The sequence below is a fragment of the Pollachius pollachius genome, assembly GCF_949987615.1.
Source record: "Pollachius pollachius genome assembly, chromosome: 2".
Classification (NCBI taxonomy): domain Eukaryota; kingdom Metazoa; phylum Chordata; class Actinopteri; order Gadiformes; family Gadidae; genus Pollachius; species Pollachius pollachius.
The window spans coordinates 9,811,594-9,824,641 of NC_136935.1; the positions used below are offsets into that span (position 1 = coordinate 9,811,594).

Below are 13,048 nucleotides of genomic sequence, written 5' to 3' on the forward strand. Positions count from 1 at the left end.
GATGAAACAATTGGACACATCTTCGTAGTCAGAACCAGCGTGTGTGTTAATTGAAGTTAATTGTTAAAGATTCAACGTAAATGCGGTACAGGTGTGTGGGATGCCGCGCAAACATTCAAGACCAACGACATTTCTAAAGCTATGCTTAAAAACATGACCTCGTTTACGTTGCTTTGTATTCTCGCGTTGGCTGCAGCGGCCGCACTTGTTGACGGCGCTGCCCAGCCAATGACCGGGGAGACACGCGCGGTCCCTCAAAACAGAACCGATGTCGCGAGGGCAGCGCGTTTTGCCGTTGCTAACTTCAACGAAGCCAATATCGACGATATTTATGCATACAAAATTCTTAACATCACTTCAGCCAAAATCCAGGTAGGTTCAAAACTTGTTTACATGGTGTTACTTTTTTCAATTAAAATTGTACATTCCTAACCGGAGTTGTGTACTACCGTTATATTGAAGATAGTTGCAGGCGTGAACTACATCCTGGACGCCCACCTGGGACGAACCTCTTGCAAGAGGAGCACCCCTTCAACAGAGCAGTGTGTTCTGCAGACCCAAGTGAAGGTAAGTTGTGAGCCGACATGATGTTGACTGCACTCTACAAGCTCCTGGAATATCTCGTTTCAACAATAAAGTCAATTCATTAATCTTCTATTTATTACAGACCCTTCAGTGCCATTTCATCATAACTGAAATACCTTGGAAGAATCTGTTTATACTCGCACTTAAACGATGCGTCTTATGTCCCTCCTAAAAGCTGACCCGAGTAAACAAGTCAAACTGTACCGTGTTGCATTGTTTCTCTCTCTCCCCCCCACCACTTCCACCCCCATCCGTTTGTTTACTTTCTCATATTCTGATCGATTGAATTAAAGCGGTGGATGGCCTACTATGCTGGTTTTATAAAATGGGCAAAGTGTCTATTAAACGTTTAACGTGCTACATCTCTACTGTACATGTGGCTGTATTTACAATATCTAACTGGTTAAAGGTTGCTCTGTGAAAGTTGGTGGGGTGGACACACACACACACACACCAGAGTGTCTGTATTTGAGAGAGCAAGAGGGAGGCACACACAGCTCTTGTTTTGAGAGGAGGCTGCACCTCTCCCCACCGCCACTGTGTCCAGAAGGCCGGATTATAGACATTTCCAGATTACTGCTCAGCAAGAGTGAACTGTCTGCTTCCCTGACCCCCTTTTTCATATTCAAAAAAGTGCACAAAAAACACACCCACCTCATGTACCAAAACCTCGTTCTAGCGATGGCACGCTACATTAAAACGCATTATTTTGAATGATGCGTCGTTTTTCTTTCACCATTAATTTCCGTACACATTGTCTTCATATTTGCACCGTAATGAAACACAATCGTGCTATTAATCCATGCTTTTTTTTTAGGAGCTAGGGGAAGGCGGTTAGCGCACCGTAAGGTATCGCTAGCCTGGCGGGCTCCGCCTTAACCAGCCCTATGTGTGGATAAGCTGCTCACACACACCATCACACCCAGCTCCTAATGTCTCTCATTAGGGATGTCTTAATCAAAGCAAACATAAAGAACTGGCCTGACACGCGGCCGGTAGTAGTAGTTTGTAATGGGAGGGGTGGTGGGTGGGGGGGTCCTTACTGTCTTGCATCACTGCACCAGTGCCAGGAGTATGCTTGCTCCATCTGCCATTCCACGCACCCACCCACTGACACACAAGCCCGCATACACGCACATGGCATGTGTGTTTGTAGTGTGTGTGTGTGTGTGTGTGTTTCAGTGTGGTTAAATACACTTACACACTGTACAGACCCCCAGTCTATGGCCCAGCCCTGCCCCTTGTCCTCAGTTAGCCAGGGGCAGCAGATGGTGAGGGGGTGAGGCTTATGCCCCCCCCGCCCCCCCCCCCCTTCTCTCTCTCTCTCTCTCTCGCTCCCCAACCCAAAACCCACCACACCCCTCTTTGTGTTGTCGAAGAACCCTGGTGTTGAAAGGCGAGCCCTGGCCTGCCCCCCCGCACCCCAAACCTCACCCATCTCCCCTCCCTTCCTGGCGGGCTGCCATTGGCGGGAGTCAGTCAGGTGTCCTAATGCTTCGGTTAGGGGAGGAAGTGCTGGTTAATCTGCCCATCGCGTGCCACCAGGCCACGGCCTGGACTCTTTGTGTCTGGCACCCCTCTGATCAGCCCTCCCCTCCACCCCTGGCCCACACCCCTTTTTATCCATCTTATTTTTTTCTCCCCCCCCCCGCCCCACTCCTTTTTTTTTTTTAAACCTTATTTCTGCAAGACTACTTCTTATTCGTGTGACCCCCACCCCAACCACCACTCCCTCCACCATCTTCTTCTCCTCCCTGTTGTTTTGTGCTACAGTAAGAAAAAAAAAAAAGAAGAGGGAAAAAACGTTCCTCATTTGTTGCTTTCTTCTTCACTCAGAAGTGATTGTGACATGTCTGCCCGGGCATTGTTGTTCTTTAATGGACCCGACTGATGCGTCCTTTCTTATCGTCAAACTCCATTTTGTGCTGACTCATCACCGGCGGCACAGCCTTTTCAGTCCATCCCAACATGTGGCCCTAAAACCCGCTCATGAATTTTGTATTAAGTTCTACCTTGTCTTTATGCACAATCGCAGTAAACCGTCCAGGCAGTCATAATTCTGTTTGCTGGCCGCGTTTTTTTTTTTTTTTTTTTTGCGTTTACTTCGGTCATCACCGATGAAACAACTGTAAAGAAAGAGGTTAGAGATATAACGGAGCATTAAATTATGCTCATCCTATTCTGACAATGTGAGACTATGTTAATGTACTTGAATCCGTTCAGGTAGCAAAACAATCAACTTTCCTATATTAAACGCATCCAAATATAAAATTATATATTATATATATAAATACTGTATATATATGTATATATATATATATGTTGCTTTTGAAACACAATCATAATCAGGTTTTTTGTATTTATTGCTAATGCTATTTGTGAAAACAACTGAAACAACCCCAGAACAAGAATTTTGCAGCAAAAAAAGAAATCACAAAATGTATTTCTTCAATTCTTTAATCTATATATATATATATATATATATATATATATATATATATATATTTAATGTTTGAGATTAAGCTTAATGACGTCAGGTAACCTCGCTCTTTGTGAATCGCCTTCCGCCATTACCTTCTTCACATGGCTGATGAGGATAGGTGTTGAAGGTCCTATTCCCCGCTGTAGGCTTGGGCACGCTGTGTTGCGTAACCAGCAAGGGTCATTGTCATTTGACCCCCCCTGACCCTCTGTTTGATTGACCCTGGATTCGGTCAATGCTACAGAGCCTTCGCAGGAGCATAAGGTCAGGGTTCAAAGTGTATCCCCAGCTGTGCTGCCATGGAAACGGCAGTGTGTGCTCTTCATATGGCTTTGTTTGGTTGGAGTGGAGGATGGTTTTACCTGCTCGTTCAGAGATAAGTGGCTCTTTGTTTTAGAGGGCAGATCCTTAATGTTCCCATTTCTTCCTACCTGCCCTGAAGTCAATGCGGGTGCATTTTTTTAATGATAGTGGGATTTTCTTCATTTATAACACTTTCCATTAGGGTTATCCTCGCGGGCACTCGTCCAAAGTCACACACTCTATTTAAGATGTATTGGCCTGGTTCATATTTTGTTTTCTGTTACAGTATCACTCATAATATTGTCCCAAAGGATTTACCCATTTATTGCAACAGAAGTCCGGGTTACGATCTTGTGTGTGTAGCCGGACACAGATCCCTCTCTCTTTCTGTGCGACTACAGCTTTGAGTCCGCCATTGTGGGCAATGGAAATACTCTCGAGATTTGTTTTCCACTTCCTGTTGTGACCGCTGGAAGGGTTTCATGGCAGTCGGCACGGAGGCAGGGGGGGGAAATCAATACTTTCAATGTAATGTGTGGCCAATGAAATAAGGGAATGATTTATGTAGGGATGACTGTTCCCCTCGATTCAGATGGGATTTCAGCGTGCTGTCCAGAGTGGAGGGAGGGAAGAATGGATATTGGGGGTGGGGTCGCTGTGTTAGCGGGGGCCATGCGATGAGATGCGGTCGTAGAAACGGAATAGATGGAAGTATCTGAGGCGGCGGCGCCTGTTGGTCAACGCTGCGTTTGTTTTTTGTTCAGCGTTGGTACTATTTATTGGTTTGTGTCACACGAGTGCCCCACGTAATCTCAGGTCATGAGTGCAAAGATTGTTGGAACACACACACACACACACACACACACACACACACACACACACACACACACACACACACACACACACACACACACACACACACACACACACACACACACACACACACCAGGTGGCTAGCAAGTTGTCAACTACCAGCCAGAAAGAGCATATGTCCGTCTCCCTTCCAGATTAATGGTAGCCCGTTAATATTGTGGTGCAGTCAGAGTGGAGGGGACACGGGGCAGAGGGGGTGTTAGGCTGCAGGGAGAGAGATGGATTGAGGGATAGAGGGGGACTAAGAAAGGCAAGAGAAGACTGGCGGAGATCCAGCCGATAAGCGATGGAAGGAGAACGTGGGCGGGAGAGAACAGAGCAAGTCTTGGAAGGGAGATGGAAGTGTTTTCTAGAATAGCCGAGTTGAACACGCCCGCAAAAGATTCTTCCACCATGCTGGCATATAGCGACCATGGAGAAAGGGGTGAGTGTGTTTGTGTGTGTGTGTGTGTGTGTTTGTGTGTGTGTGTGTGCGCGCCTTACTGCGGTTGCCCCACCTACCCCTCCATCCTGTTAAGAAGGCAGAGCCCTAAGAAGAAAGGGGAGGATCCTCTTGTCTCAGCCCCCCAGCCCCCTAGCACAGGCACACACACATACACACACACACACACACACACACACTCCTCACACACGCAGCCCCTCTCACACACACACACTCCCCACCACCGCGTGTGAGGGAGCAGTCGTCGGAGAGCTGGATAGAGCTTGCCAGGTTCTGCAGGTGTCCCACCCTCTCTACACGAAGAGCCTGGAAGGAGGTACTATATCGCTTCTTATTCCTCTTCTAGCTCCCCGGTCTGTGGTTAGTTTTAGTCTCTTAACTCTGTCCTCTCATTTCTATTTCTTCTTTACCCCGCTCCTCTTTTAAGGCTTCTTGTGAATCCGTAGAATGAAAGGGCTACCGTAGCTAGCGGCTGCCTGTGAACTTGCATGTGGTCGTGTGTGTGTGTGTGTGTGTGTGTGTGTGTGTGTGTGTCTCATGTGTGTACATATTGTTTACATGCCCAACTGTAGGCTCAGTTCCTTGCAACTTTAGATTTGTAGGGATTCTGCGTGGCTGCATGGGATTCAGTTTTACTTTAAATGCAATGTTTTCCTCTTTTTTTTTTTCTTCTCAAAATGTAATTTGCTCACATGCAATAGGTTTAGTTGTTGATTTTAATTGCACTTTAATATGCTTATCGCTGCTCAACTCTTGTTGGAGGGAGACGCAAAGCTTGCTGGTGTATTTTGCGTGCAAATTCTTCATAATCCTGTGATATTTAGGTGGATATACAAGAGAGCTGCCTCGTGTCGATTTCACATTTGCATGTGATATTTTGAATAACGGCCATAATGCACAGTCTCTCCTTGAAATTATTTATGTGGGTTTTTTCTAATGAGAGAAAGGGTGGAGAAAATGGTTATCAATTTTGACTGTTGGAACCATCAATCACTCGCAACAGCAAGGCCATATTCATAGATGGTTGCCACACACGTACAATGATGCATGTAAGAAACAGATTTGACTGAGTTAAATTATGCGCCATTCATGTAAGAATGTAAATCAAAGGTAATACAACATTTGTATGCATTTTTTTTCTTTATATGAAAATAGATCTCTCATAAAAAGGATTTGTATAATATAACCAGGAGCAACAGCAAAGAAATTGTGAGCATGGTGTTGTGGTGTGTTTAAATGGATGGGGTGAGCGTTTTGGACTAGGTGTGTACACCCTGGGGAAGAGAAAATGATGACACCCTTTTTTCCACCTAAAAAGAACTGCAGCTACAATGTTAAACATTACCCCTAAATGTTCAATATGTTTCGATGTATATTGTGTGTGTGTGTATATATATATATATATATATATATATATATATATATATATATATATATATATATATATATATATATATATATATATATATATATATATATATATGGTGGGTGTTCTATAGCTTCAAGCTGTGGTATTTATGAGAAGTGATCAATCAGTTTGTGATGAATATAATCATTATAAAGCTTTATAGCTGGAAATGATAAAACGATGATGAAGCAAAAAAAAATCTAAATACACAATATTCCGTTTTTTTATGTTTTCGGTTTGGTTTGTTCAAGATTTCTGTCTCATTCTGTACATGGATTGCCATGTATATGAGTAATTGTATTCAGTAATCCATTGAGAAGTAAGTCACACTTCTACTTCTCCTGAAATCCCCAAATGAAGGCCATTCTGACACGTTTACCCCGCAAATCTGCTCCTCTTAACAATAGCCCTCGACCCTCTTCCTCACGTAGATGGGAGGCAGGCTTGTAGCCCCCTCTGTTTGCTCGGTATTGACCCGTTAATAGTATTATCCACAGAGCGTGTGGCAGGGCCCCGGGCCACATCTCTCCTGGGGTTTGGCTGGTCAGTCCCCTCTGGCCACAGTTTGGCCAGCGGGCCCTCCACCAATGGGGACCAGAGCGGTGGTCATCCCTCAATCTCCCCTTCCTTTCACTGCGCAGGTCACTGGGGGTCAAAGGGTAATAAGTTTAACCCCAGGAGGGGTGAGGAGTCAGGGGTCACACAAAAGGCTACAAGGGAGAGAAAAGGGGCTTGCATCATTAATCAGTGGCACCGCTGGTTTTGGCGTAGTATCGATGGGCCATCCTCGTTTCTGCCAATCTTGTTTTGCATGGCCTGCTAAGCACATTGGTGCGGAAATCCTGATCAGTGGAAATCAGCATACAGGCCCATCCGCGGTTCAAGAAGGCGGAATCAAAATCGTCGGCAGTAGTTTGATTCAGAATTTCAGAGTGTGAAATAGATGTGAGTTTGCTCGTGTTAGAATTGGTTAACCTCGTTGCTTTTAACTTGCTTCCACTCCCATTTCTTTGATGTTTTTGCACTCGGATGTAAATCACACTCGGAGTAAAACACAGCAGATTGACCATTTTGATATGGTGACAAACCATTTAAAAAAATGCCACTGCCTACTTTATTTGCACCTTTATGTATACAAACAATTTGACTCAGCACTTTATGGTTTCACGCCCATCCGGCCCTCCAAAATGCTGAAGGACCGTCTGTCTGTATCGATCGTAAGAAACACTGCTACTTGAAGTCGAAGGATAAACAAACGTGTTCTCTGAATGACGCCAATGTGCAGGTCTCAAATATGTCCCAAATCAGGCCAAACTAGAGCACCGATCCATCACCCCTGTCGGGGGACGTCTCAGAGGATCCTCCGAACGTCTCAAAGGTGTAGGTGGGGACGTTTCGCCGTACGAATCGTTGTAAATAGTGCTGTGCTGATGTTTTAGCCTCCCCCTATCCCTGTGGTCTCCGGCCTGCCCTGGCTACTGTTAGCGATGTGTCAGCATTAAGCCGGGACCTGCCTCGCAATCTGCTAGGGCCACTCTGGGGATGCGGCCAGACTGGCCCCCCGCCAGAGCAGACATGGCCTGGCATCGTTGGGAGGGGGTGGGGCGGGGGGCTGACAGGAGGATGGATGAAGGAACGAGGTGTGCTCATACAGTATGCAGTATACTGTGTATCGTAGTGGGCAGTATTCATTACCATCTACAGGGAGATTCAATCCATCCCGGAGTTGTTCTCTGGGCGAAATGCAAGGGGATATGAGCGGGGCAGTTGGCGTGGATTCAGTGCATTGCCACTTAAGGGGTTTGTGTGAGGAGGAGGAGATGTACATGTTGCGCTGTCAGCTATTGCACGGAGAGACGCCATCAATCAGGAAAGCGACGTGGTCTGCATTGCTCTTTCCCTCTGCTGCTTGTCTGGCTTGGGACTTCCATCCCTTGGGCTGAAACTGCACTGCACTGTAATTGTGTGTGCAGCCGCCCCCCCCCCCCCCCCCCCCCCCCAATGAAACCCCTTTTACCCATGTCGCAAGCCCTTTTCTGAAGTTTAGCACTCTTCATTGTAACTCATGCTCGTATAACTCACCCTACATATTCATCTGGTGCACTCTCGCCACCTGTGAAAGGGGCCGCCTTGGATTAAAAGGCTTTTGTGTCCGTCAAAGTTTCATGCACCACGAATCATGGAATGCTTCAATGGTTTTGTAGTGCGCATTGCTGTTGTATTTAAGATGATTATACTGCTTCAATATGAGAGGGATATCGAAGAAAAGGGACCGGGCGATGAGAACCTTACAGCATTTGATGCAATGACATTTTTTTGTAGTAAAAAAGTTTGTTTGCTATAGGGTTGGGTACTCTCTGCATGTATGCCCAACCTATGCCTGCCGATGCCTGAAAATACATTTGAAAAAACATACACTGATACACATTTGTTGAAGTAGCCGACAAGCATTAATGAATAACCAGAGGTTCTGTGTACGTCTGGGCAACAGGCCACCTGTGTTTGACAGGCCGGAGCGAGGGCCTTGGGCTTTGGATAAGGGCTTGGACAGCTCAGTCGGAGGTGTGTATGCCTTTCGTAATGGTGCTGAGGGTTCGGGACAAGGTGTGGGATTAGTGGCAGGTGCACAGGCCCCTAATGTGATAAAGGCTCACATCCAAGGCCCCTGTCACCGAGATATGGTTTGGTCACCTCATGTTCACAGGAAGGTTCACCAGCTACTCCTTTTCTACAAAAGCGGAGAAAAGGGGGGGTTCTAAGTTCATCAATGATTTACCCTCTCTCCGAGATCAAAAAGGGCAAAAACATTTTTTTTTTTCCTTTTTAGAATCCTACTTCTGTTGTGGCACACAACTAATTAATAAGTAAAACAGGATCTGGTGAAAGATAAATATGATGCATTCAAATGAACAGGAGCATCCAGCAGTATTGCTCTCGGAATATCCTGGCCTCTGACGGAGCCACAACATCTCCGTGGCTTTGGTTGTCATGGAATGCTCTTTGCAAAGGTCACCTATTACCGCATGCTATGTGGAGCCATGGCCAACGAGGCATCCGATAACACGCCCTGTAAAACAGACTAATTAGGCTGTTTACCTCCAGGTTGTGGCGTCGAGACGGCCAATCCGGGATCGCAAAATTGTCAATCCCGCTCCGAAAAACCCCATCGACATAAAACGACCCAATACTCTTGTGAAAAAAAGGGATGAGTTAACATTTATGCGCCTTCTCTCTAATCCCCCGAACAAAGTTGTTGCTTTTTAAATTGGCTGGTGTGTTTTCTACATGTGGCGCTCTAGGTGGCGAGATGAGGTTATAAAAGGAGGCCACTGCGTCAGTCAGGCCATAATGAAATCCGTGGCGATGAACGAGACAGCGGAACAATGACACTTGACCGCCATCCGCCGCCGAACGCCACTTACTAAAATGCCAGTGCTAAAATGAATCCCCCAGTCATTTACAGTGGGCCTGCATCAATTTACATTTAAATTGAGGGGCAAGTGCCACCCCGCCAGTGAATGATGTCGTAACACCCCAAGACATCGTAGTCATTGTTTTGCTGTGTGTGTGTGTGTGTGTGTGTGTGTGTGTACACGTCGCTATGATATATATCGGCGAAGGTATACTTGGTGCGTTGTGTGGTGCGTGAGGGAACTTGAATCTTAATACAGGGCAGTAAACGTTGTGCTGACGGCTCATCCCATCTTCCTACCGTATCGTCGGGGCCTAAGAGGCAGCCTGCAGCACCAGAAGGATTAGCAATTCAAAAAGCCTTCTTCTCTATAGTCTAAGTGAAGGGCTTCGTTCAAAAATATGAACTGCCAGTTCTAAACGACGGGCTTGTTTGGCAGATTACATTATCCCTGTGTTGCGTAACGATTTCTCTCCCCCTTATTGTTTGGCGTGTAAAGATGAGTAATTGTTTTTCTCTTAGGGTTAAGTACTCAATGTTAGGTGGGCTTATTCAACCAACGGTTGGATTTTCTACCGACACCGTTGGTTTTTGTTGTCTACATAACCCACAACAAGTGAAAAATAAATTCAAATAAATAATAATTGTCCCTTGTTCACATATTTTGTGCAGCCTTTCTTCCTCCCTTGTCTCCTCTTCATGCTTCCTCTGTGCCTCATCCCCCGATCACTCTATGTTTCTCTTGATCCTTGGCTGGTGGTTGGTGTTGCTTCTTTCCCATGTAATGCAGGGTGTCCCTGAGAAAGGGCCTCCCACAAAATACACATGTCACATCGGCTCAAGGCCATCGGCAATTGTTCTTAGGCAACGTGCACCTCCAAGAGGTCGCGTGTGTGTGTGTGTGTGTGTGTGTGTGTGTCTCTCTCTCTTCTTCCCAGCATGTCGTGGTCCAGCAGAAGCGAACGTGGAATGAACAAACGCCACCCCATCCCCAGTCAAACACTCATTGACAGTCCAGCACCCATGCTATTCATACACATCTGCACTCGCTGCCGTCTGCGTTCTGACGTGCACTTTTTCTTCCGCTCTTTTTTTTTTTACCCAACATGCATCTGCCTCCACCCCGTCTGAAGTCCGAACCGGGCCCGAAAACAAACAGTACAATATGCCCCAGCAGGAGGCCCCTTAGAGACTCGTCTCATAATTTGCTGGTGCCCTAACCCATTGTGCCAGGGCCCTTTGATAAATCCACCTCCGACTGATGCAGCGCGTCTCCTCTCCCTCTGCGGAGAGGCGGACCTCGGCCCGGTACAGCGCGGGGCGTCCTAATGAAGCACACTGGCTGCAGGGCACCAGGGTCGTCTCTCGCTGCTAACGCCGGATGACAGCTAACGGATGGGAGTGACACAGGGGAGAGAATAGCAGATGAAACCCCTACGCTCCGTGCAATTATTGCTGTATTGTCGTCCATGTGCCCCGGTGTTGTCGGGGTCAGTGGTGCGCGGTGAAAAAAGAACTGCAGGCTTCTGAAATTGACAGTGATGAGTCATAGCAAGTTGGTTGAAAAGGGGGAGGGCTGGGAGGGGTGTTGTGTTGTGTGTGTGTGTGTGTGTGTGTGTTTCAGTAACATGCAGTGTAGTGCCGACATTCTCAGTTGCCCTGGGTCGTCTTGATTCGAAAAGGGATTTCCCTGAGAAAATGTCCCTTTCCGTCAGATCAGATGAAACACTCACTGAATCATGTTTTAAGAAAAAATAGACATCAAAATGTGTTCATTGTTTGTCCAAAAACATGTCAATATCACGACAGATATTTTGTCCACAGTGAATTTTTTTCTTTTGCCAGGCGACAAAATGATTTGTGCTACGGCAATGAATTTTTGGCTTTAATTTATTTTACTTGCCATTCACAATTACAATCCATCACCTGAACAGATTATAAAAATATAAGTGAAGGCTCCTCAAATATCCGAACTAGCTAACCTTCAAACCTATAATGAGGTTGATCAAAAATATCGCTACTTGGTTCTTGATCCCTCTGTCTCTCTTCTTTTTCCCTCAGGTCTTTTTCGTCCGGGACCACAGATTCCTCGTAACAACCCTCACATCACTATACAAGAACTGCTTCTGTGAAGGTAAAAAGGGATTAAAACGTTTTGGTAAGTCACCAATAAGGCAATTATGTTGCAATACACTGGTAGGATGGCATACTGGTTTTGCCTCAAGGCAGCTGTTCTAATGAAAATCTGGCCTCGGTCTAATTTCCAAAATCACTTGTGGATCAGTAAGGACAAACTACTATTTGTACGCCCTTGATCCTAAACTAAACTGTGGTTGCACATCAAACAGAATGAATTTAAATCAAATGGTTGTTTGATATCAACTTGTGGATATCATCTGCATTCACCTCAGTTTTCTGTGTGTCTAATTTTCTATACTAAACTGTTGAAGAAATGGGTGGGGGGGGGAGAGGAGAAGGGGGTGCAGAGAAAAAGATCATGATGTTGGGACAGATGGCATTTAGCTCTGGCTGTGCTGGACTCAGCGGGACTCAAAGCTTAAGAGGTTAGGCCTGTCAAAACCACTCTGTTCATCCACTACCTAACAAAGTGTGGACTGTCAGCCTGTTCCGTCTAATAAACTTGAGATTTTTTCTTTTGTCAACGCCCGAACAATTCATTGCAACTCGGTGACCCGAATTTCCCGACATGCTTTTAGGCTCACTGGAGAAAAGAAAAAAAAAGGAAAACATGCACCCTCATGGGGATGAAAGATGTTTCAAATAGTTGTTGTTGTAGATTACAGAAGGGACAGTTTGGATTGTATGTGCCTGAGTAATGCTTGGCCAGAATGGAAACTTGAGTCTTTTTACATTATTTTAATAATCTATCGTATGGTGGAATAAAAAAGGTTAATATGCTACTAAATACCCGCAAATATGTTTGCCCCAAATGGATAAAGAGGCATGGACATGGAGTGATAAGGATATGAAGGTATTGAATTATATAATTCAGAATACAGAAACCTATTGAGTCAATCCATAATGGCTTACGACATTCCTAGGTTATTGCATCTTCACATATTCCCCTATGTTCGGAGTATTGATATACAGATGTATTTAGAGCCCTGCAAAAATGTTGCAATATGTTTATTGTGTAGCCCCACTTAAAACAAAATGTCTTTCAGTGCCATTTGACCACAAGAGGGGGACATACTGTAACAAAAGACGGGGAACTCCATGTCGCCGAACACTGCTCAGACTAGTAAACACTCTGTGTTCAGAACCAACCAAGATGCATCCCCTAAAATAACAACTCATACTATTCGTGCGACCCAAACGGTCAGGCCACATCCTCAACGTGGCCCTGACATCCACATGGCCTTCCTTCTGCTGGGCTGTCAACTGATGACACCTTCACCTCCCCCCCCCCCACCAACCCCGACCATCTCTCAATTTGTTTCAGTGTTTGATGGGGGCTCAGAGGCTGCGTCCTGGCGACCTACGACCCCAGCGGGAGAGGCCTGTGTGACACTTGACCCCTGA

The 13,048-nt window shown here is 45.8% G+C and overlaps 1 protein-coding gene across 1 annotated transcript; it reads left to right on the forward strand.

The window, feature by feature from the left end:
* Nucleotides 1–141: 141 nt before the first annotated feature.
* LOC307071528 (cystatin-C-like) lies at nucleotides 142–13,048 on the forward strand (the record flags this gene model as incomplete). The annotated part of the gene is made up of 4 exons (XM_079730536.1): nucleotides 142–372; nucleotides 463–567; nucleotides 11,567–11,639; nucleotides 12,969–13,048. The coding sequence occupies 4 exons, from the start codon at nucleotides 142–144 to the stop codon at nucleotides 13,046–13,048; spliced, it is 489 nt and encodes a 162-aa protein (XP_079586662.1).